At 45.1% G+C, this 27,933-nt stretch overlaps 1 protein-coding gene across 2 annotated transcripts in view; it reads right to left on the reverse strand.

The window, feature by feature from the left end:
* Positions 1 to 17,824, reverse strand: part of LOC110510388 — a 51,809-nt gene extending 33,985 nt beyond the window's left edge. For both annotated transcript variants that reach the window (XM_036940055.1, XM_036940054.1), the window contains exons 1-2: positions 17,723 to 17,824; positions 17,050 to 17,138 (exon numbers count right to left, since the gene is read on the reverse strand). In XM_036940055.1, the coding sequence (XP_036795950.1) occupies positions 17,050 to 17,138; positions 17,723 to 17,737 (104 nt within the window). In that variant the 5' untranslated portion in view covers positions 17,738 to 17,824. The remainder of the gene's footprint in view (positions 1 to 17,049; positions 17,139 to 17,722) is intronic.
* Between the last annotated feature and the right edge of the window lie 10,109 nt (positions 17,825 to 27,933).

Below are 27,933 nucleotides of genomic sequence, written 5' to 3' on the forward strand. Positions count from 1 at the left end.
ATATACTCTATGTCCACTCATATCCACTCTGAGAGGTGTCCCTGACTGTACCAGGTAGATAATAGATAATATACTATATGTCCACTCATATCCACTCTGAGAGGTGTTCCTGACTGTACCAGGTAGATAATATACTATATGTCCACTCATATCCACTCTGAGAGGTGACCCTGACTGTACCAGGTAGATAATATACTCTCTGTCCACTCATATCCACTCTAAGAGGTGACCCTGGCTGTACCAGGTAGATAATAGATAATATACTCTATGTCCACTCATATCCACTCTGAGAGGTGACCCTGACTGTACCAGGTAGATAATATACTCTATGTCCACTCATATCCACTCTGAGAGGTGGCCCTGACTGTAGCAGGTAGATAATAGATAATATACTCTATGTCCACTCATATCCACTCTGAGAGGTGTTCCTGACTGTACCAGGTAGATAATAGATAATATACTCTATGTCCACTCATATCCACTCTGAGAGGTGACCCTGACTGTACCAGGTAGATAATATACTATATGTCCACTCATATCCACTCTGAGAGGTGACCCTGACTGTACCAGGTAGATAATATACTCTATGTCCACTCATATCCACTCTAAGAGGTGACCCTGGCTGTACCAGGTAGATAATAGATAATATACTCTATGTCCACTCATATCCACTCTGAGAGGTGACCCTGACTGTACCAGGTAGATAATATACTCTATGTCCACTCATATCCACTCTGAGAGGTGTCCCTGGCTGTACCAGGTAGATAATATACTCTCTGTCCACTCATATCCACTCTGAGAGGTGTTCCTGACTGTACCAGGTAGAGAATATATAATATGTCCACTCATATCCACTCTGAGAGGTGTCCCTGGCTGTACCAGGTAGATAATATACTCTATGTCCACTCATATCCACTCTAAGAGGTGACCCTGGCTGTACCAGGTAGATAATATACTATATGTCCACTCATATCCACTCTGAGAGGTGACCCTGGCTGTACCAGGTAGAGAATAGATAATATACTATATGTCCACTCATATCCACTCTGAGAGGTGACCCTGACTGTACCAGGTAGATAATATACTCTATGTCCACTCATATCCACTCTGAGAGGTGTCCCTGGCTGTACCAGGTAGATAATAGATAATATACTATATGTCCACTCATATCCACTCTGAGAGGTGACCCTGGCTGTACCAGGTAGATAATATACTATATGTCCACTCATATCCACTCTGAGAGGTGACCCTGACTGTACCAGGTAGATAATATACTCTATGTCCACTCATATCCACTCTGAGGGGTGTCCCTGACTGTACCAGGTAGATAATATACTCTATGTCCACTCATATCCACTCTAAGAGGTGACCCTGGCTGTACCAGGTAGATAATAGATAATATACTCTATGTCCACTCATATCCACTCTGAGAGGTGACCCTGACTGTACCAGGTAGATAATATACTCTATGTCCACTCATATCCACTCTGAGGGGTGACCCTGACTGTACCAGGTAGATAATAGATAATATACTATATGTCCACTCATATCCACTCTGAGAGGTGACCCTGACTGTACCAGGTAGATAATATACTATATGTCCACTCATATCCACTCTGAGAGGTGACCCTGACTGTACCAGGTAGATAATATACTATATGTCCACTCATATCCACTCTGAGAGGTGTCCCTGACTGTACCAGGTAGATAATAGATAATATACTATATGTCCACTCATATCCACTCTGAGAGGTGGCCCTGACTGTACCAGGTAGATAATATACTATATGTCCACTCATATCCACTCTGAGAGGTGTCCCTGACTGTACCAGGTAGATAATAGATAATATACTATATGTCCACTCATATCCACTCTGAGGGGTGACCCTGACTGTACCAGGTAGATAATAGATAATATACTATATGTCCACTCATATCCACTCTGAGAGGTGACCCTGACTGTACCAGGTAGATAATATACTATATGTCCACTCATATCCACTCTGAGAGGTGACCCTGACTGTACCAGGTAGATAATATACTATATGTCCACTCATATCCACTCTGAGAGGTGTCCCTGACTGTACCAGGTAGATAATAGATAATATACTATATGTCCACTCATATCCACTCTGAGAGGTGGCCCTGACTGTACCAGGTAGATAATATACTATATGTCCACTCATATCCACTCTGAGAGGTGTCCCTGACTGTACCAGGTAGATAATAGATAATATACTATATGTCCACTCATATCCACTCTGAGAGGTGTCCCTGACTGTACCAGGTAGATAATATATAATATACTCTATGTCCACTCATATCCACTCTGAGAGGTGACCCTGACTGTACCAGGTAGATCATATACTCTATGTCCACTCATATCCACTCTGAGAGGTGTCCCTGACTGTACCAGGTAGATAATATACTCTATGTCCACTCATATCCACTCTGAGAGGTGTCCCTGACTGTACCAGGTAGATAATATACTATATGTCCACTCATATCCACTCTGAGAGGTGTTCCTGACTGTACCAGGTAGATAATATACTATATGTCCACTCATATCCACTCTGAGAGGTGTCCCTGGCTGTACCAGGTAGATAATATACTATATGTCCACTCATATCCACTCTGAGAGGTGTCCCTGACTGTACCAGGTAGATAATATACTCTATGTCCACTCATATCCACTCTGAGAGGTGTTCCTGACTGTACCAGGTAGATAATAGATAATATACTATATGTCCACTCATATCCACTCTGAGGGGTGTCCCTGACTGTACCAGGTAGATAATATACTATATGTCCACTCATATCCACTCTGAGGGGTGTCCCTGGCTGTTCCAGGTAGATAATAGATAATATACTCTCTGTCCACTCATATCCACTCTGAGAGGTGACCCTGACTGTACCAGGTAGATAATATACTCTCTGTCCACTCATATCCACTCTGAGAGGTGTCCCTGACTGTACCAGGTAGATAATATACTCTATGTCCACTCATATCCACTCTGAGGGGTGACCCTGACTGTACCAGGTAGAGAATATATAATATGTCCACTCATATCCACTCTGAGAGGTGACCCTGGCTGTACCAGGTAGATAATATACTATATGTCCACTCATATCCACTCTGAGAGGTGTCCCTGGCTGTACCAGGTAGATAATATACTCTCTGTCCACTCATATCCACTCTGAGAGGTGACCCTGACTGTACCAGGTAGATAATAGATAATATACTCTATGTCCACTCATATCCACTCTGAGAGGTGTCCCTGACTGTACCAGGTAGATAATATACTCTCTGTCCACTCATATCCACTCTGAGAGGTGACCCTGACTGTACCAGGTAGATAATAGATAATATACTATATGTCCACTCATATCCACTCTAAGAGGTGTCCCTGGCTGTACCAGGTAGATAATATACTCTATGTCCACTCATATCCACTCTGAGAGGTGTTCCTGACTGTACCAGGTAGATAATATACTATATGTCCACTCATATCCACTCTGAGGGGTGTCCCTGGCTGTTCCAGGTAGATAATAGATAATATACTCTCTGTCCACTCATATCCACTCTGAGAGGTGACCCTGACTGTACCAGGTAGATAATATACTCTATGTCCACTCATATCCACTCTGAGAGGTGACCCTGACTGTACCAGGTAGATAATATACTCTATGTCCACTCATATCCACTCTGAGAGGTGACCCTGACTGTACCAGGTAGAGAATATACTCTATGTCCACTCATATCCACTCTGAGAGGTGTTCCTGACTGTACCAGGTAGATAATATACTCTATGTCCACTCATATCCACTCTGAGGGGTGACCCTGGCTGTACCAGGTAGATAATAGATAATATACTCTATGTCCACTCATATCCACTCTGAGAGGTGACCCTGACTGTACCAGGTAGATAATATACTCTATGTCCACTCATATCCACTCTGAGAGGTGTCCCTGACTGTACCAGGTAGATAATATACTCTATGTCCACTCATATCCACTCTGAGAGGTGTCCCTGGCTGTACCAGGTAGATAATATACTCTATGTCCACTCATATCCACTCTGAGAGGTGTCCCTGGCTGTACCAGGTAGATAATATACTATATGTCCACTCATATCCACTCTGAGAGGTGTTCCTGACTGTACCAGGTAGATAATATACTCTATGTCCACTCATATCCACTCTGAGAGGTGTCCCTGGCTGTACCAGGTAGATAATATACTCTATGTCCACTCATATCCACTCTGAGAGGTGACCCTGACTGTACCAGGTAGATAATATACTATATGTCCACTCATATCCACTCTGAGGGGTGTCCCTGACTGTACCAGGTAGATAATATACTATATGTCCACTCATATCCACTCTGAGAGGTGTCCCTGGCTGTACCAGGTAGATAATATACTATATGTCCACTCATATCCACTCTGAGAGGTGTCCCTGACTGTACCAGGTAGATAATATACTCTCTGTCCACTCATATCCACTCTGAGAGGTGTCCCTGGCTGTACCAGGTAGATAATAGATAATATACTCTCTGTCCACTCATATCCACTCTGAGGGGTGTCCCTGACTGTACCAGGTAGATAATATACTATATGTCCACTCATATCCACTCTGAGAGGTGTCCCTGGCTGTACCAGGTAGATAATATACTCTCTGTCCACTCATATCCACTCTGAGGGGTGTCCCTGGCTGTACCAGGTAGATAATATACTCTCTGTCCACTCATATCCACTCTAAGAGGTGACCCTGGCTGTACCAGGTAGATAATATACTCTCTGTCCACTCATATCCACTCTGAGAGGTGTCCCTGGCTGTACCAGGTAGATAATATACTCTCTGTCCACTCATATCCACTCTGAGGGGTGTCCCTGGCTGTACCAGGTAGATAATATACTCTATGTCCACTCATATCCACTCTGAGGGGTGTCCCTGACTGTACCAGGTAGATAATAGACTCTATGTCCACTCATATCCACTCTGAGAGGTGTTCCTGACTGTACCAGGTAGATAATATACTATATGTCCACTCATATCCACTCTGAGGGGTGTCCCTGGCTGTACCAGGTAGAGAATATACTATATGTCCAGTCATATCCACTCTGAGAGGTGACCCTGGCTGTACCAGGTAGATAATATACTATATGTCCACTCATATCCACTCTGAGAGGTGTTCCTGACTGTACCAGGTAGATAATAGATAATATACTATATGTCCAGTCATATCCACTCTGAGAGGTGTCCCTGACTGTACCAGGTAGATAATAGATAATATACTCTATGTCCACTCATATCCACTCTGAGAGGTGTCCCTGACTGTACCAGGTAGATAATAGATAATATACTATATGTCCACTCATATCCACTCTGAGAGGTGTTCCTGACTGTACCAGGTAGATAATAGATAATATACTATATGTCCAGTCATATCCACTCTGAGAGGTGTCCCTGACTGTACCAGGTAGATAATAGATAATATACTATATGTCCAGTCATATCCACTCTGAGAGGTGTCCCTGACTGTACCAGGTAGATAATAGATAATATACTCTATGTCCACTCATATCCACTCTAAGAGGTGACCCTGACTGTACCAGGTAGATAATATACTATATGTCCACTCATATCCACTCTGAGAGGTGTCCCTGACTGTACCAGGTAGATAATATACTCTATGTCCACTCATATCCACTCTAAGAGGTGTCCCTGGCTGTACCAGGTAGATAATATACTCTATGTCCACTCATATCCACTCTAAGAGGTGTCCCTGACTGTACCAGGTAGATAATATACTCTATGTCCACTCATATCCACTCTAAGAGGTGTTCCTGGCTGTACCAGGTAGATAATATACTCTATGTCCACTCATATCCACTCTGAGAGGTGACCCTGACTGTACCAGGTAGATAATATACTATATGTCCACTCATATCCACTCTGAGAGGTGTTCCTGACTGTACCAGGTAGATAATATACTCTATGTCCACTCATATCCACTCTAAGAGGTGTCCCTGGCTGTACCAGGTAGATAATATACTCTATGTCCACTCATATCCACTCTAAGAGGTGTCCCTGACTGTACCAGGTAGATAATAGACTCTATGTCCACTCATATCCACTCTGAGAGGTGTTCCTGACTGTACCAGGTAGATAATAGATAATATACTATATGTCCAGTCATATCCACTCTGAGAGGTGTCCCTGACTGTACCAGGTAGATAATAGATAATATACTATATGTCCAGTCATATCCACTCTGAGAGGTGTCCCTGACTGTACCAGGTAGATAATAGATAATATACTCTATGTCCACTCATATCCACTCTGAGGGGTGTCCCTGACTGTACCAGGTAGATAATAGATAATATACTCTATGTCCACTCTGAGAGGTGACCCTGGCTGTACCAGGTAGATAATAGATAATATACTCTATGTCCACTCATATCCACTCTGAGAGGTGACCCTGACTGTACCAGGTAGATAATATACTCTCTGTCCACTCATATCCACTCTAAGAGGTGTTCCTGACTGTACCAGGTAGATAATATACTATATGTCCACTCATATCCACTCTAAGAGGTGTCCCTGACTGTACCAGGTAGATAATATACTCTATGTCCACTCATATCCACTCTAAGAGGTGTCCCTGACTGTACCAGGTAGAGAATATACTCTATGTCCACTCATATCCACTCTGAGAGGTGTCCCTGACTGTACCAGGTAGATAATATACTATATGTCCACTCATATCCACTCTGAGAGGTGTCCCTGGCTGTACCAGGTAGATAATATACTATATGTTCACTCATATCCACTCTGAGGGGTGACCCTGACTGTACCAGGTAGATAATATACTATATGTCCACTCATATCCACTCTGAGGGGTGTCCCTGACTGTACCAGGTAGATAATATACTCTATGTCCACTCATATCCACTCTGAGAGGTGACCCTGACTGTACCAGGTAGATAATAGATAATATACTCTATGTCCACTCATATCCACTCTGAGAGGTGACCCTGGCTGCACCAGGTAGATAATATACTCTATGTCCACTCATATCCACTCTGAGAGGTGACCCTGGCTGCACCAGGTAGATAATATACTATATGTCCACTCATATCCACTCTGAGAGGTGACCCTGGCTGTACCAGGTAGATAATATACTCTATGTCCACTCATATCCACTCTGAGAGGTGACCCTGACTGTACCAGGTAGATAATATACTCTCTGTCCACTCATATCCACTCTGAGGGGTGACCCTGACTGTACCAGGTAGATAATATACTATATGTCCACTCATATCCACTCTGAGAGGTGACCCTGACTGTACCAGGTAGATAATATACTATATGTCCACTCATATCCACTCTGAGAGGTGACCCTGACTGTACCAGGTAGATAATATACTCTATGTCCACTCATATCCACTCTGAGAGGTGACCCTGACTGTACCAGGTAGATAATATACTCTATGTCCACTCATATCCACTCTAAGAGGTGACCCTGGCTGTACCAGGTAGATAATAGATAATATACTCTATGTCCACTCATATCCACTCTGAGAGGTGACCCTGACTGTACCAGGTAGATAATAGATAGTATACTCTATGTCCACTCATATCCACTCTGAGAGGTGACCCTGACTGTACCAGGTAGATAATATACTCTATGTCCACTCATATCCACTCTAAGAGGTGACCCTGGCTGTACCAGGTAGATAATAGATAATATACTCTATGTCCACTCATATCCACTCTGAGAGGTGACCCTGACTGTACCAGGTAGATAATAGATAATATACTATATGTCCACTCATATCCACTCTGAGAGGTGACCCTGACTGTACCAGGTAGATAATATACTATATGTCCACTCATATCCACTCTGAGAGGTGTCCCTGACTGTACCAGGTAGATAATATACTATATGTCCACTCATATCCACTCTGAGAGGTGTTCCTGACTGTACCAGGTAGATAATAGATAATATACTCTATGTCCACTCATATCCACTCTGAGAGGTGTTCCTGACTGTACCAGGTAGATAATATACTATATGTCCACTCATATCCACTCTGAGAGGTGACCCTGGCTGTACCAGGTAGATAATATACTATATGTCCACTCATATCCACTCTGAGAGGTGACCCTGACTGTACCAGGTAGATAATAGATAATATACTATATGTCCACTCATATCCACTCTGAGAGGTGACCCTGACTGTACCAGGTAGATAATATACTCTCTGTCCACTCATATCCACTCTGAGAGGTGTCCCTGACTGTACCAGGTAGATAATATACTCTATGTCCACTCATATCCACTCTGAGGGGTGACCCTGACTGTACCAGGTAGAGAATATATAATATGTCCACTCATATCCACTCTGAGAGGTGACCCTGGCTGTACCAGGTAGATAATATACTATATGTCCACTCATATCCACTCTGAGAGGTGACCCTGGCTGTACCAGGTAGATAATATACTATATGTCCACTCATATCCACTCTGAGAGGTGTCCCTGACTGTACCAGGTAGATAATATACTATATGTCCACTCATATCCACTCTGAGAGGTGTTCCTGACTGTACCAGGTAGATAATATACTATATGTCCACTCATATCCACTCTGAGAGGTGTTCCTGACTGTACCAGGTAGATAATATACTATATGTCCACTCATATCCACTCTGAGAGGTGTCCCTGGCTGTACCAGGTAGATAATATACTCTATGTCCACTCATATCCACTCTGAGAGGTGACCCTGACTGTACCAGGTAGATAATAGATAATATACTATATGTCCACTCATATCCACTCTAAGAGGTGTCCCTGGCTGTACCAGGTAGATAATATACTCTATGTCCACTCATATCCACTCTGAGAGGTGTTCCTGACTGTACCAGGTAGATAATATACTATATGTCCACTCATATCCACTCTGAGGGGTGTCCCTGGCTGTTCCAGGTAGATAATAGATAATATACTCTCTGTCCACTCATATCCACTCTGAGAGGTGACCCTGACTGTACCAGGTAGATAATATACTCTATGTCCACTCATATCCACTCTGAGGGGTGACCCTGACTGTACCAGGTAGATAATAGATAATATACTCTATGTCCACTCATATCCACTCTGAGAGGTGACCCTGACTGTACCAGGTAGATAATATACTATATGTCCACTCATATCCACTCTGAGAGGTGTTCCTGACTGTACCAGGTAGATAATATACTCTCTGTCCACTCATATCCACTCTGAGAGGTGTCCCTGACTGTACCAGGTAGATAATATACTCTATGTCCACTCATATCCACTCTGAGAGGTGTCCCTGACTGTACCAGGTAGATAATATACTCTATGTCCACTCATATCCACTCTGAGAGGTGACCCTGACTGTACCAGGTAGATAATATACTCTATGTCCACTCATATCCACTCTGAGGGGTGACCCTGGCTGTACCAGGTAGATAATATACTCTCTGTCCACTCATATCCACTCTGAGAGGTGACCCTGACTGTACCAGGTAGATAATATACTCTATGTCCACTCATATCCACTCTGAGAGGTGTCCCTGGCTGTACCAGGTAGATAATATACTCTATGTCCACTCATATCCACTCTGAGAGGTGTCCCTGGCTGTACCAGGTAGATAATATACTCTATGTCCACTCATATCCACTCTGAGAGGTGTCCCTGGCTGTACCAGGTAGATAATATACTCTATGTCCACTCATATCCACTCTGAGAGGTGTCCCTGGCTGTACCAGGTAGATAATATACTCTATGTCCACTCATATCCACTCTGAGAGGTGTCCCTGACTGTACCAGGTAGATAATAGATAATATACTCTATGTCCACTCATATCCACTCTGAGAGGTGACCCTGGCTGTACCAGGTAGATAATAGATAATATACTCTATGTCCACTCATATCCACTCTGAGAGGTGACCCTGACTGTACCAGGTAGATAATATACTATATGTCCACTCATATCCACTCTGAGAGGTGTCCCTGACTGTACCAGGTAGATAATATACTATATGTCCACTCATATCCACTCTGAGAGGTGTTCCTGACTGTACCAGGTAGATAATATACTCTATGTCCACTCATATCCACTCTGAGAGGTGTCCCTGGCTGTACCAGGTAGATAATATACTATATGTCCACTCATATCCACTCTGAGAGGTGTCCCTGACTGTACCAGGTAGATAATATACTCTCTGTCCACTCATATCCACTCTGAGAGGTGTCCCTGGCTGTACCAGGTAGATAATAGATAATATACTCTCTGTCCACTCATATCCACTCTGAGGGGTGTCCCTGACTGTACCAGGTAGATAATATACTATATGTCCACTCATATCCACTCTGAGAGGTGTCCCTGGCTGTACCAGGTAGATAATAGATAATATACTATATGTCCACTCATATCCACTCTGAGAGGTGTCCCTGGCTGTACCAGGTAGATAATAGATAATATACTCTCTGTCCACTCATATCCACTCTGAGGGGTGTCCCTGACTGTACCAGGTAGATAATATACTCTCTGTCCACTCATATCCACTCTGAGATGTGTCCCTGGCTGTACCAGGTAGAGAATATATAATATGTCCACTCATATCCACTCTGAGAGGTGTCCCTGGCTGCACCAGGTAGATAATATACTATATGTCCACTCATATCCACTCTGAGGGGTGTCCCTGGCTGTACCAGGTAGAGAATATATAATATACTCTATGTCCACTCATATCCACTCTGAGAGGTGACCCTGACTGTACCAGGTAGATAATATACTCTATGTCCACTCATATCCACTCTGAGAGGTGTTCCTGACTGTACCAGGTAGATAATATACTATATGTCCACTCATATCCACTCTGAGAGGTGTCCCTGACTGTACCAGGTAGATAATATACTCTATGTCCACTCATATCCACTCTGAGGGGTGTCCCTGGCTGTACCAGGTAGATAATATACTATATGTCCACTCATATCCACTCTGAGAGGTGTCCCTGACTGTACCAGGTAGATAATATACTCTATGTCCACTCATATCCACTCTGAGAGGTGACCCTGGCTGTACCAGGTAGATAATAGATAATATACTCTATGTCCACTCATATCCACTCTGAGAGGTGTCCCTGGCTGCACCAGGTAGATAATATACTCTATGTTCACTCATATCCACTCTGAGAGGAGACCCTGACTGTACCAGGTAGATAATAGATAATATACTATATGTCCACTCATATCCACTCTGAGAGGTGTCCCTGACTGTACCAGGTAGATAATATACTCTATGTCCACTCATATCCACTCTGAGGGGTGACCCTGACTGTACCAGGTAGAGAATATATAATATGTCCACTCATATCCACTCTGAGAGGTGTCCCTGGCTGCACCAGGTAGATAATATACTATATGTCCACTCATATCCACTCTGAGGGGTGTCCCTGGCTGTACCAGGTAGATAATATACTCTATGTCCACTCATATCCACTCTGAGAGGTGACCCTGGCTGTACCAGGTAGATAATAGATAATATACTATATGTCCACTCATATCCACTCTGAGGGGTGTCCCTGACTGTACCAGGTAGATAATATACTCTATGTCCACTCATATCCACTCTGAGAGGTGTCCCTGACTGTACCAGGTAGATAATATACTCTATGTCCACTCATATCCACTCTGAGAGGTGTCCCTGACTGTACCAGGTAGATAATATACTATATGTCCACTCATATCCACTCTGAGAGGTGACCCTGACTGTACCAGGTAGATAATATACTCTATGTCCACTCATATCCACTCTGAGAGGTGTCCCTGGCTGTACCAGGTAGATAATATACTATATGTCCACTCATATCCACTCTGAGAGGTGACCCTGGCTGTACCAGGTAGATAATATACTATATGTCCACTCATATCCACTCTAAGAGGTGACCCTGGCTGTACCAGGTAGAGAATAGATAATATACTCTATGTCCACTCATATCCACTCTGAGAGGTGACCCTGGCTGTACCAGGTAGATAATATACTCTATGTCCACTCATATCCACTCTGAGAGGTGACCCTGACTGTACCAGGTAGATAATATACTATATGTCCACTCATATCCACTCTGAGGGGTGTCCCTGACTGTACCAGGTAGATAATATACTATATGTCCACTCATATCCACTCTGAGAGGTGACCCTGACTGTACCAGGTAGATAATATACTATATGTCCACTCATATCCACTCTGAGAGGTGACCCTGACTGTACCAGGTAGATAATATACTATATGTCCACTCATATCCACTCTGAGAGGTGACCCTGGCTGTACCAGGTAGATAATATACTCTATGTCCACTCATATCCACTCTAAGAGGTGACCCTGGCTGTACCAGGTAGATAATAGATAATATACTCTATGTCCACTCATATCCACTCTGAGAGGTGACCCTGACTGTACCAGGTAGATAATATACTCTATGTCCACTCATATCCACTCTGAGGGGTGTCCCTGACTGTACCAGGTAGATAATAGATAATATACTCTATGTCCACTCATATCCACTCTGAGAGGTGACCCTGACTGTACCAGGTAGATAATATACTCTATGTCCACTCATATCCACTCTGAGGGGTGTCCCTGACTGTACCAGGTAGATAATATACTATATGTCCACTCATATCCACTCTGAGGGGTGACCCTGGCTGTACCAGGTAGATAATAGATAATATACTCTATGTCCACTCATATCCACTCTGAGGGGTGACCCTGGCTGTACCAGGTAGATAATAGATAATATACTATATGTCCACTCATATCCACTCTGAGGGGTGTCCCTGGCTGTACCAGGTAGATAATAGATAATATACTCTCTGTCCACTCATATCCACTCTGAGAGGTGACCCTGACTGTACCAGGTAGATAATATACTCTATGTTCACTCATATCCACTCTGAGGGGTGACCCTGACTGTACCAGGTAGAGAATATATAATATGTCCACTCATATCCACTCTGAGAGGTGTCCCTGGCTGCACCAGGTAGATAATATACTATATGTCCACTCATATCCACTCTGAGGGGTGTCCCTGGCTGTACCAGGTAGATAATATACTCTATGTCCACTCATATCCACTCTGAGAGGTGACCCTGGCTGTACCAGGTAGATAATAGATAATATACTATATGTCCACTCATATCCACTCTGAGGGGTGTCCCTGACTGTACCAGGTAGATAATATACTCTATGTCCACTCATATCCACTCTGAGAGGTGTCCCTGACTGTACCAGGTAGATAATATACTCTATGTCCACTCATATCCACTCTGAGAGGTGTCCCTGACTGTACCAGGTAGATAATATACTATATGTCCACTCATATCCACTCTGAGAGGTGACCCTGACTGTACCAGGTAGATAATATACTCTATGTCCACTCATATCCACTCTGAGAGGTGTCCCTGGCTGTACCAGGTAGAGAATAGATAATATACTCTATGTCCACTCATATCCACTCTGAGAGGTGACCCTGGCTGTACCAGGTAGATAATATACTCTATGTCCACTCATATCCACTCTGAGAGGTGACCCTGACTGTACCAGGTAGATAATATACTATATGTCCACTCATATCCACTCTGAGGGGTGTCCCTGACTGTACCAGGTAGATAATATACTATATGTCCACTCATATCCACTCTGAGAGGTGACCCTGACTGTACCAGGTAGATAATATACTATATGTCCACTCATATCCACTCTGAGAGGTGACCCTGACTGTACCAGGTAGATAATATACTATATGTCCACTCATATCCACTCTGAGAGGTGACCCTGGCTGTACCAGGTAGATAATATACTCTATGTCCACTCATATCCACTCTAAGAGGTGACCCTGGCTGTACCAGGTAGATAATAGATAATATACTCTATGTCCACTCATATCCACTCTGAGAGGTGACCCTGGCTGTACCAGGTAGATAATAGATAATATACTCTATGTCCACTCATATCCACTCTAAGAGGTGACCCTGGCTGTACCAGGTAGATAATAGATAATATACTCTATGTCCACTCATATCCACTCTGAGAGGTGACCCTGACTGTACCAGGTAGATAATATACTCTATGTCCACTCATATCCACTCTGAGAGGTGACCCTGGCTGTACCAGGTAGATAATATACTCTATGTCCACTCATATCCACTCTGAGGGGTGTCCCTGACTGTACCAGGTAGATAATATACTATATGTCCACTCATATCCACTCTGAGGGGTGACCCTGGCTGTACCAGGTAGATAATAGATAATATACTCTATGTCCACTCATATCCACTCTGAGGGGTGACCCTGGCTGTACCAGGTAGATAATAGATAATATACTATATGTCCACTCATATCCACTCTGAGGGGTGTCCCTGGCTGTACCAGGTAGATAATAGATAATATACTCTCTGTCCACTCATATCCACTCTGAGAGGTGACCCTGACTGTACCAGGTAGATAATATACTCTATGTTCACTCATATCCACTCTGAGAGGTGACCCTGACTGTACCAGGTAGATAATATACTATATGTCCACTCATATCCACTCTGAGAGGTGACCCTGACTGTACCAGGTAGATAATATACTATATGTCCACTCATATCCACTCTGAGAGGTGACCCTGGCTGTACCAGGTAGATAATATACTCTATGTCCACTCATATCCACTCTAAGAGGTGACCCTGGCTGTACCAGGTAGATAATAGATAATATACTCTATGTCCACTCTGAGAGGTGACCCTGGCTGTACCAGGTAGATAATAGATAATATACTCTATGTCCACTCATATCCACTCTAAGAGGTGACCCTGGCTGTACCAGGTAGATAATAGATAATATACTCTATGTCCACTCATATCCACTCTGAGAGGTGTCCCTGGCTGTACCAGGTAGATAATATACTATATGTCCACTCATATCCACTCTAAGAGGTGACCCTGGCTGTACCAGGTAGATAATAGATAATATACTCTATGTCCACTCATATCCACTCTGAGAGGTGACCCTGGCTGTACCAGGTAGATAATATACTCTATGTCCACTCATATCCACTCTGAGAGGTGTCCCTGGCTGTACCAGGTAGATATACTCTATGTCCACTCATATCCACTCTGAGAGGTGACCCTGACTGTACCAGGTAGATAATATACTCTATGTCCACTCATATCCACTCTAAGAGGTGACCCTGGCTGTACCAGGTAGAGAATAGATAATATACTCTATGTCCACTCATATCCACTCTGAGAGGTGACCCTGGCTGTACCAGGTAGATAATATACTCTATGTCCACTCATATCCACTCTGAGGGGTGTCCCTGACTGTACCAGGTAGATAATATACTATATGTCCACTCATATCCACTCTGAGGGGTGACCCTGGCTGTACCAGGTAGATAATAGATAATATACTCTATGTCCACTCATATCCACTCTGAGAGGTGTCCCTGACTGTACCAGGTAGATAATATACTCTATGTTCACTCATATCCACTCTGAGAGGTGTCCCTGACTGTACCAGGTAGATAATATACTATATGTCCACTCATATCCACTCTGAGAGGTGTCCCTGGCTGTACCAGGTAGATAATATACTATATGTCCACTCATATCCACTCTGAGAGGTGACCCTGACTGTACCAGGTAGATAATAGATAATATACTCTCTGTCCACTCATATCCACTCTGAGAGGTGACCCTGACTGTACCAGGTAGATAATAGATAATATACTCTCTGTCCACTCATATCCACTCTGAGAGGTGTCCCTGACTGTACCAGGTAGATAATATACTATATGTCCACTCATATCCACTCTGAGAGGTGACCCTGACTGTACCAGGTAGATAATATACTCTATGTTCACTCATATCCACTCTGAGGGGTGACCCTGACTGTACCAGGTAGATAATAGATAATATACTCTATGTCCACTCATATCCACTCTGAGGGGTGACCCTGGCTGTACCAGGTAGATAATAGATAATATACTCTATGTCCACTCATATCCACTCTGAGAGGTGTTCCTGACTGTACCAGGTAGATAATATACTCTATGTCCACTCATATCCACTCTGAGAGGTGTCCCTGACTGTACCAGGTAGATAATATACTCTATGTTCACTCATATCCACTCTGAGAGGAGACCCTGACTGTACCAGGTAGATAATAGATAATATACTCTATGTCCACTCATATCCACTCTGAGAGGTGACCCTGACTGTACCAGGTAGATAATATACTCTCTGTCCACTCATATCCACTCTGAGGGGTGACCCTGACTGTACCAGGTAGATAATAGATAATATACTCTATGTCCACTCATATCCACTCTGAGAGGTGTTCCTGACTGTACCAGGTAGATAATATACTCTATGTTCACTCATATCCACTCTGAGAGGTGACCCTGGCTGTACCAGGTAGATAATATACTCTCTGTCCACTCATATCCACTCTGAGGGGTGACCCTGACTGTACCAGGTAGATAATAGATAATATACTCTATGTCCACTCATATCCACTCTGAGGGGTGTCCCTGGCTGTACCAGGTAGATAATAGATAATATACTCTCTGTCCACTCATATCCACTCTGAGGGGTGACCCTGACTGTACCAGGTAGATAATAGATAATATACTCTATGTCCACTCATATCCACTCTGAGAGGTGTCCCTGACTGTACCAGGTAGATAATATACTCTATGTTCACTCATATCCACTCTGAGAGGTGACCCTGGCTGTACCAGGTAGATAATATACTCTCTGTCCACTCATATCCACTCTGAGGGGTGACCCTGACTGTACCAGGTAGATAATAGATAATATACTCTATGTCCACTCATATCCACTCTGAGGGGTGTCCCTGGCTGTACCAGGTAGATAATAGATAATATACTCTATGTCCACTCATATCCACTCTGAGAGGTGGCCCTGACTGTACCAGGTAGATAATATACTCTATGTTCACTCACATTCCAGAAGAGGTGCTGGGGAGTTCGCTGGACAGCTCTTCACTCTCCTCCCCTGCTGGTGTCCTTTCCTTCTCAGAGGCAGCTACCTCCTACACACACACACACACACACACACACAGTGTCTGCAGTCTTTTCTATTGATTACCACATTGGAAAGCCACCGCATCCACACACATGGCACTGTAACTGCTTGATATCAAACTAGGTTAGGGTCTAGCCGTGTAATGGAACTTAATGGATGAGACAGTCATTGTTGAGATCACTATGTCTCTTGACAACGTCTCTTGATTGAGATGGTATGTGATTGAAATCGCAAAAGTTTACAATGTAGATCATAAATTATTTCAGATTTCTTCACTCCTTCGAATGACGTGAAAGTACTACCTATAAATTAATCGGATATTACTGCGTTATGAACATAGCTAGATTATAACCTAGACATTTTAATGTAGACCTATTAACTATTACATCACATGTTGTTCCGTCGTGTAAAGTACTTTTCCCCTGTTACTTTGATCGAGTCAATCTAAAACATCCCGTGTTGCTGTAAGAGAAATATGGATACAATGTAGCCTACTTTACTGTATCGCCAACCTTTACCAGTGACGTTTACCACTAATATTTATCCACGAAATAACAGCACACTCAGTTTTACTTCAAACTATTGTCTTACCTTAGATGGGTCCATTTCCTGCCACTCCAGACGCAGCCAGACGACTGGAAAATAATGAAACCTGATCGTAGAGCCCACACTTTAGTTTTCAGCAGTCCAGCCCATCACAACCACCCTATAGTTCATTCTCTTGTAGTGCGTCGCCCTCTTGTGGACAAACCGACACCAAACCAAAATAGATGTGAGAACCATCCTTATCTAGCGATGAAGTCGATTCAACATCTGATAATATTTAGTTCTTTATGTTTCCAGTTGAATCAAAGGTTGTAATTGTAATTAAATAATATTCTGATTCCTTTTGTGGCTTTGTGGGATTTATTTGAGATAAGAAGAAAACATGTTAATAATTGTCTGCCTGCCTGTCTGGATGTAGGAGTAGGGTTGCAAAATTCTGTGAAATGTCAATAAATTCCCTGGTTCTCCAGAGGATTCCGGATTTCCTGCGTATTCTCTCCTGATACTGGGAATACTCCAATAGGGATTACGAGAAAACCAGGGAATTTATTAAAAACTTATTCGGGATTGGATGTCACGTTCTGACCTCTATTTCCTTTGTTTTTGTATTTATTTAGTATGGTCAGGGCGTGAGTTGGGTGGGCAGTCTATGTTTGTTTTTCTATGTTTTGGTCTAGTTCTATGTTCGGCCTGATATGGTTCTCAATCAGAGGCAGGTGTTCGTCATTGTCTCTGATTGGGAACCATATTTAGGTAGCCTGGGTTTCACTGTGTGTTTGTGGGTGATTGTTCCTGTTTTGTGTTTGCACCAGACAGGGCTGTTTTGAGTTCTCACGTTTCTTGTTTTTTTCCGTTAGTTTGTTCATGTATAGTGTCGTCAATAAATACAATGAACAACCACCACGCTGCGCTTTGGTCCGCCTCTCTTTCAACAAACGAAGAACGCCGTTACAGAATCACCCACCACAACAGGACCAAGCGGTGTGGTAATGGGCAAAGGAGAAAGCAGCAGCAGGAGCAGCGCGAGGAGGTATGGACATGGGAGGACGAATTAGACGGTAAAGGACCTTGGGCTCAGCCAGGAGAATATCGCCGCCCCAAGGAAGAACGGGAGGCGGCGAAAGCGGAGAGGCGCTGGTACGAGGAGGCAGCGCGGCGTCGTGGATGGAAGCCCGGGAGTCAGCCCCAAAAATTTCTTGGGGGGGGGCTAACAGGGAGTATGGCTACGCCAGGTAGGAGACCTGAGCCAACTTCCTGTGGTTACCGGGGGGCTAGAGAGACCGGGCAGGCACCGTGTTATGCTGTGGAGCGCACGGTGTCCCCAGTGCGGGTGCACAGCCCGGTGCGGTACATTCCAGCTCCGCGTATCGGCCGGGCTAGAGTGGGCATCGAGCCAAGTGCCATGAAGCCGGCTCTACGCATCTGGTCTCCAGTGCGTCTCCTTGGGCCGGCTTACATGGCACCAGCCTTGCGCACGGTGTCCCCGGTTCGCCTGCATAGCCCAGTGCGGGCTATTCCACCTCGCCGCACTGGCAGGGCGACCGGGACCATTCAACCGGGTAAGGTTGGGCAGGCTCGGTGCTCAAGAGCTCCAGTGCGCCTGCACGGCCCGGTCTATCCGTCACCACCTCCACACCCCAGCCCTCCGGTGGCAGCTCCCCGTACCAGGCTGTCTCTCCGGCCCATCCGTCCAGAGCCTTCCTCCTCTCCAGCTCTGCCGGAGCCTCCCGCCTGTCCGGCGCCTCTGCCGGAGCCTCCCGCCTGTCCGGCGCCTCTGCCGGAGCCTCCCGCCTGTCCGGCGCCTCTGCCGGAGCCTCCCGCCTGTCCGGCGCCTCTGCCGGAGCCTCCCGCCTGTCCGGCGCCTCTGCCGGAGCCTCCCGCCTGTCCGGCGCCGCTGCCGGAGCCTCCCGCCTGTCCGGCGCCTCTGCCGGAGCCTCCCGCCTGTCCGGCGCCTCTGCCGGAGCCTCCCGCCTGTCCGGCGCCTCTGCCGGAGCCTCCCGCCTGTCCGGCGCCTCTGCCGGAGCCTCCCGCCTGTCCGGCGCCTCTGCCGGAGCTTCCCGTCTGCCCGGCGCCTCTGCCGGAGCTTCCCGTCTGCCCAGCGCCGCCCGTCTGCCCAGCGCCGCCAGCGCCGCCCGTCTGCCCAGCGCCGCCAGCGCCGCCCGTCTGCCCGGCGCCGCCAGCGCCGCCCGTCTGCCCGGCGCCGCCAGCGCCGCCCGTCTGCCCAGCGCCGCCAGTGCCGCCCGTCTGCCCAGCGCCGCCAGTGCCGCCCGTCTGCCCAGCGCCGCCAGTGCCTCCCGTCTGCCCAGCGCCGCCAGTGCCGCCCGTCTGCCAGGAGCCGCCAATGCCGCCCGTCAGCCAGGAGCCGCCAATGCCGCCCGTCAGCCAGGGGCCGCCAGTGCCGCCAGTCAGCCAGGGGCCGCCAGTGCCGCCAGTCAGCCCAGCGCCAGCGCCGCCAGTCAACCAGGGGCCGCCAGCGCCGCCAGTCAGCCAGGGGCCGCCAGTCAGCCAGGGGCCGCCAGTGCCGCCAGTCAGCCAGGGGCCGCTAGAGCCCCTCCGCCCGGAGCAGCTGTCCCTCCGCCCCGAGCAGCTGTCCCTCCGTCCCGAGCAGCTGTCCCTCTGTCCCGAGCAGCTGTCCCTCTGTCCCGAGCAGCTGTCCCTCTGTCCCGAGCAGCTGTCCCTCTGTCCCGAGCAGCTGTCCCTCTGTCCCGAGCAGCTGTCCCTCTGTCCCGAGAAGCTGCCCCTCTGTCCCAAGCAGCCCCTCTGTCCAGTGGGGTCATTGAGAGGGGTGGGCATGGTGAGTAAGCCACGGAGGCGGACAATAAGGCGGACTGAGACAATGGCGAAGTGGGGTCCGCGTCCCGCGCCAGAGCCGCCACCGCGGACAGACGCCCACCCAGACCCTCCCCTATAGGTCAAGGTTTTGCGGCCGGAGTCCGCACCTTTGGGGGGGGGTACTGTCACGTTCTGACCTCTATTTCCTTTGTTTTTGTATTTATTTAGTATGGTCAGGGCGTGAGTTGGGTGGGCAGTCTATGTTTGTTTTTCTATGTTTTGGTCTAGTTCTATGTTCGGCCTGATATGGTTCTCAATCAGAGGCAGGTGTTCGTCATTGTCTCTGATTGGGAACCATATTTAGGTAGCCTGGGTTTCACTGTGTGTTTGTGGGTGATTGTTCCTGTTTTGTGTTTGCACCAGACAGGGCTGTTTTGAGTTCTCACGTTTCTTGTTTTTTTCCGTTAGTTTGTTCATGTATAGTGTCGTCAATAAATACAATGAACAACCACCACGCTGCGCTTTGGTCCGCCTCTCTTTCAACAAACGAAGAACGCCGTTACATTGGAGTCCCTTCCACGGGACGGTTTAGCTAACGTAGTCTCATGCGATTAGCATGAGGTTGTAAGTAGCAAGAACATTTCCCAGGACATGATATTGGCAGAAAGCTTAAATTCTTGTTAATCTAACTGCACTGCCCAATTTACAGTAGCTGTTACAGTGAAATAATGCCATGCTAATGTTTGAGGAGAGTGCACAATTTTGAACATGAAAAGTTATTAATAAACTAATTAGGCACATTTGGGCAGTCTTGATACAACATTTTGAACAGAAATGCAATGGTTCATTGGTTCAGTCTAAAACTTTGCACATACACTGCTCCCATCTAGTGGCCAAAATCTAAATTGTACAAGGGCTGGAATAATATATTATGGTCTCTTGCATTTCAAAGATGATGGTACAAAAAAAATACAAAGAACGTTTTTTTATTTTATTTTTTAAAAATGTTACCCCTTTTTCTCCCCAATTTCGTGGTGTCCAATTGTTGTAGTAGCTACTATCTTGTCTCATCGCTACAACTCCCGTACGGGCTCGGGAGAGATGAAGGTTGAAAGCCATGCGTCCTCCGATACACAACCCAACCAAGCCGCACTGCTTCTTAACACAGCGCGCATCCAACCCGGAAGCCAGCCGCATCAATGTGTCGGAGGAAACACTGTGTACCTGGCAACCTTGGTTAGCGCACACTGCGCCCGGCCCGCCACAGGAGTCGCTGGTGCGCGATGAGACAAGGACATCCCTACCGACCAAGCCCTCCCTAACCCGGACGACGCTAGGCCAATTGTGCGTCGCCCCACGGACCTCCTGGTCGCGGCCGGTTACGACAGAGCCTGGGCGCGAACCCAGAGTCTCTGATGGCACAGCTAAAGAACTGCATCGGGTTCCTAGAATGTTAATTAAGGATTCGCCCCTTTTTTAAAAATGTTTGCCTAAAATGACATCCCCAAATCTAACTGCCAGTAGCTCAGGCCCTGAAGCAAGGATATGCATATTCTTGGTACCATTTGAAAGAAAACACTTATCCTTGTCTCTAGTGCCCCCTGGTGGTTCAGCAAGACATTACACTGTAATGTGTGATGATGGGGAAGAGGTGGAGGAGGAGGGCATGTGACGCTGTAAGGGAGGAATGACAGAGCGAGAGAGAAAGAGAGGAAGAAAGAAAAAGAGAGTCAGCCTAAAATAATTGAACGAATATTAGATGTAAATGAATACAGTAGAGTAAAGTCATGATGTAATTAATTATATTATAATCAGACAGGTCAATTCAAGTTTGGAGATGACGCAACAGTAGTAGGCTTGATTACCGACAACGATGAGACAGCCTACAGGGAGGAGGTAAGGGCTCTGGGAGTGTGGTGCCAGGAAAATAACCTCTCACTCAATGTCAACAAAACTAAGGAAATGATCGTGGGCTTCAGGAAACAGCAGAGGGAGCAGCCCTCTATCCACATCGACAGGACAGCGGTGGAGGAGGTGGAAAGTTTTAAGCTCCTTGGCGTACACCTTACTGACAAACTGAAATGGTCCACCCACACAGACAGCATGGTGAAGAAGGCGCAACACCGCCTCTTCAACCTCAGGAGGCTAAAGAAATGTGGCATAACACCTAAAACCCTTACAAACTTTTAGAGATGCACAATTGAGAGCATCCTGTCGAGCTGTATCACCGCCTGGTATGGCAACTGCACCGCCCACAACCGCAAAGCTCTCCAGAGGGTGGTGCGGTCTGCCCGACGCATGACCGGGGGCAAACTTCCCGCCTTCCTGGACACCTACAGCACCCGATGCCATAGGAAGGACAAAGATATCTTTAAGGGCATCAACCACCCGAGCCACTGCCTGTTCACCCCGCTATCATCCAGAAGGTGAGATCAGTACAGGTGCATCAAAGCTGTGACCGAGAGACTCAAAAAAACAGCTTCTATCTCAATGCCATCAGACTGCTAAACAGCCATCACTAGCACATAGATTAGAAATCACTGGCCACTTTTAGAAATGCCACGCTAGCCACTTTAATAATGTTTCCATATCTTATCATCTCATATGTATAAACTACACTCTATATTATTCTACGGTATCTTAGTAAATTTTTATTGTGTTTACATATTGCATCACCCATCTCATATGTATATACTGTATTGTATTCTATACTATGCCACTGACTGTTAAACAGCCAACTCCAGCTGCTGCCTGTAGACATAGATTAGAAATCACTGGCCACTTCAAGGAAATTAAACACTAGCCACTTTAATAATGTTTCCGTATCTTGCATTACTCATCTGATAAACTCAGCAAAAAAATAAATGTCCAACTTTTTTCTAGATTTTTTCTAGATTTTTTACTTGGTTATGAGAAATGTACCCCATCAGCAATATACGTCCTCATGCTCATTCTGCAGTTGTAGGGGACACAGATATAAAAAAAAAAAAACAAATGCTCTTAAAACACCCAAATATGTTGTTTTTGAAGTGGCAACACTGCGCGGGCTACACAGGGAAGTATGCGGGCTACACGGGGAAGTATCGCTCAAGTCAAGTACAACATGGAATAGAACCTTGTAGATAAAGTTAAGAATGACACCATTTCATGTATAGGCCTACAGCACCTAAAGACCCCCAGCACTATACCGAGAGCATTGCCATTTCTAAAAATGACATATTTGGGTGATGAAAAGGTGAACTTGTCCTTTAAAAAGGGGAAATTCACTCCTTTTAAAATGTATTATTATCTATCCAGCAGCGGACCATCAGACTTATATTCAATCTCACCAGTGACTACATTGTTTTTTTATACTCAATTTCCACTCACATAAGAATTCGCTTCTGTTTCCTGTCAGAAGCAACTCATAACGTTTTATTACAGGCTTAGACACCGATATGTAAGCAGTGACAAATGTGTGTGGGCTAAGTGCTAGCAGCTATAGCTATTACAACGTTATGGATGAGTTATGAGTTAAGTGCTAGCAGCTATAGCTATTACAACGTTATGGATGAGTTATGAGTTAAGTGCTAGCAGCTATAGCTATTACAACGTTATGGATGAGTTATGAGTTAAGTGCTAGCAGCTATTACAACGTTATGAATTCATAGCAAGATTATAACCTAGATATGTAGGCTTATAAACACAAACGTGACATGTTGCATCATTTCATCATGCATGTTATCATAAAGACGTTCCGTTACTTGGATGGAGTCAATCTCCCACTTCCCTTTGTTGGAATATGAACGTAGGAGGGCCCTGTGTTTTAGTTAATCATGTCACATGACCTAGATTTGTACTTTTATTTCAAGCTTTTCATCAAACTGTCCCCTTTTCTTTTTTTTATGTCAGATGGTCCAGACCCATCCTCAGACAATATGGTCTAATTCACATTTCTGGAAAAAGCTCAAAATAAAAAAGTTAAAATACAGGTCAACCAAAACACCACAGGCCCTATAATTTACCCACGAAGTAACAACCAAAACACCACAGGCCCTATAATTTACCCACGAAGTAACAACCAAAACACCCACAGGCCCTATAATTTACCCACGAAGTAACAACCAAAACACCACAGGCCCTATAATTTACCCACGAAGTAACAACCAAAACACCACAGGCCCTATAATTTACCCACGAAGTAACAACCAAAACACCACAGGCCCTATAATTTACCCACGAAGTAACAGCCAAAACACCACAGGCCCTATAATTTACCCACGAAGTAACAACCAAAACACCACAGGCCCTATAATTTACCCACGAAGTAACAGCCAAAACACCACAGGCCCTATAATTTACCCACGAAGTAACAGCCAAAACACCACAGGCCCTATAATTTACCCACAAAGTAACAACCAAAACACCACCGGCCCTATAATTTACCCACGAAGTAACAACCAAAACACCACAGGCCCTATAATTTACCCACGAAGTAACAACCAAAACACCACAGGCCCTATAATTTACCCACGAAGTAACAGCCAAAACACCCACAGGCCCTATAATTTACCCACGAAGTAACAACCAAAACACCACAGGCCCAATAATTTACCCACGAAGTAACAACCAAAACACCACAGGCCCTATAATTTACCCACGAAGTAACAACCAAAACACCACAGGCCCTATAATTTACCACGAAGTAACAACCAAAACACCACAGGCCCTATAATTTACCCACGAAGTAACAACCAAAACACCACAGGCCCTATAATTTACCCACGAAGTAACAGCCAAAACACCACAGGCCCTATAATTTACCCACGAAGTAACAACCAAAACACCACAGGCCCTATAATTTACTCACGAAGTAACAGCCAAAACACCACAGGCCCTATAATTTACCCACGAAGTAACAGCCAAAACACCACAGGCCCTATAATTTACCCACGAAGTAACAACCAAAACACCACAGGCCCTATAATTGACCCACGAAGTAACAACCAAAACACCACAGGCCCTATAATTTACCCACAAAGTAACAGCCAAAACACCCACAGGCCCTATAATTTACCCACGAAGTAACAACCAAAACACCACAGGCCCTATAATTTACCCACAAAGTAACAACCAAAACACCACAGGCCCTATAATTTACCCACAAAGTAACAACCAAAATACCACAGGCCCTATAATTTACCCACGAAGTAACAACCAAAACACCACAGGCCCTATAATTTACCACAAAGTAACAACCAAAACACCACAGGCCCTATAATTTACCCACGAAGTAACAACCAAAACTCCACAGGCCCTATAATTTACCCACGAAGTAACAACCAAAACACCACAGGCCCTATAATTTACCCACTAAGTAACAACCAAAACACCCACAGGCCCTATAATTTACCACGAAGTAACAACCAAAACACCACAGGCCCTATAATTTACCACGAAGTAACAACCAAAACACCACAGGCCCTATAATTTACCCACGAAATAACAACCAAAACACCACAGGCCCTATAATTTACCACGAAGTAACAACCAAAACACCACAGGCCCTATAATTTACCCACGAAGTAACAACCAAAACACCACAAGCCCTATAATTTACCACGAAGTAACAGCCAAAACACCACAGGCCCTATAATTTACCACGAAGTAACAACCAAAACACCACAGGCCCTATAATTTACCACGAAGTAACAGCCAAAACACCACAGGCCCTATAATTTACCACGAAGTAACAGCCAAAACACCACAGGCCCTATAATTTACCACGAAGTAACAGCCAAAACACCACAGGCCCTATAATTTACCACGAAGTAACAACCAAAACACCCACAGGCCCTACAATTTACCCACGAAGTAACAACCAAAACACCCACAGGCCCTATAATTTACCCACGAAGTAACAACCAAAACACCCACAGGCCCTATAATTTACCACGAAGTAACAAACAAAACACCACAGGCCCTATAATTTACCCACGAAGTAACAACCAAAACACCACAAGCCCTATAATTTACCACGAAGTAACAGCCAAAACACCACAGGCCCTATAATTTACCACGAAGTAACAGCCAAAACACCACAGGCCCTATAATTTACCACGAAGTAACAGCCAAAACACCACAGGCCCTATAATTTACCACGAAGTAACAGCCAAAACACCACAGGCCCTATAATTTACCACGAAGTAACAGCCAAAACACCACAGGCCCTATAATTTACCACGAAGTAACAACCAAAACACCCACAGGCCCTACAATTTACCCACGAAGTAACAACCAAAACACCCACAGGCCCTATAATTTACCCACGAAGTAACAACCAAAACACCCACAGGCCCTATAATTTACCACGAAGTAACAACCAAAACACCACAGGCCCTATAATTTACCACGAAGTAACAACCAAAACACCACAGGCCCTATAATTTACCACGAAGTAACAGCCAAAACACCACAGGCCCTATAATTTACCACGAAGTAACAGCCAAAACACCACAGGCCCTATAATTTACTACGAAGTAACAACCAAAACACCACAGGCCCTACAATTTACCCACGAAGTAACAGCATGCTCAGTTTTCCTTTAAAAGGGTTCTTACCATCGAAGGGTACATTTTTGGACACCAGGAATCTATGTGCAGCCAGCCGACTGGAATATAATGAAGCCTGCTAGCACAGCGCTTCAGTTATCAGCATCCCATCCCATCTCATCTCACCCCATCCCATCCCATCTCATCCCATCCCATCCCATCCCATCTCATCCCATCTAATCCCATCTAATCCCATCCCATCCCATCCCATCTCATCCCATCTCATCTCATCTCATCCCATCCCATCTCATCCCAGAACGTATTCTCCCTTGTTCTCTGGTATTGCATCACCCTCTTGTGGACAAACTGACACCAAACCAAAATAGAAGTGAATGTCTAGAGTAGTGTTTCCCAGTCCTGGGGACCCGAGGGGAGCACCTTTTGGTTTTTCCCCCAGCACAACACAGCTGATTCAAACAATCAACTTAACATTAAGCTTTATTTTAAATCAGCTGTGTAGTGCTCGGGCAAAACCAAAACGTGCATCCCTTGGGATGCCCAGGACCGAGTTTGGTTAACACGACTCTAGAGCAGTGAGTGTTTCCTAATCCAGGTCCTCCTGGGGAACGTGTCCTGGCACATTAACAAACCTGATTCAAATAATCAAAGGCTTAATGTTGAGTTGATTAGATGAAGCAGTTGTGTAGTGATAGTAGAGGCAAAAACAGAAATGTGAACCTTGAAGCCATGAAGTCGATACAGCATCTCCGAAATGATCTTGTTCTTTATGTTTCCAGTTGTATCACAGGTTGTATTTGTAATGAAACAATATTCTGACTCCTTGATTGGGTTTGTAGGATTTATTTAAATATATACACTACCGTTCAAAAGTTTGGGGTCACTTAGAAATGTCCTTGTTTTTGAAAGAAAGGCAATACATTTTTGTCCATTTAA

This window comes from Oncorhynchus mykiss, chromosome 13 (genome assembly GCF_013265735.2).
Source record: "Oncorhynchus mykiss isolate Arlee chromosome 13, USDA_OmykA_1.1, whole genome shotgun sequence".
Lineage (NCBI taxonomy): Eukaryota > Metazoa > Chordata > Actinopteri > Salmoniformes > Salmonidae > Oncorhynchus > Oncorhynchus mykiss.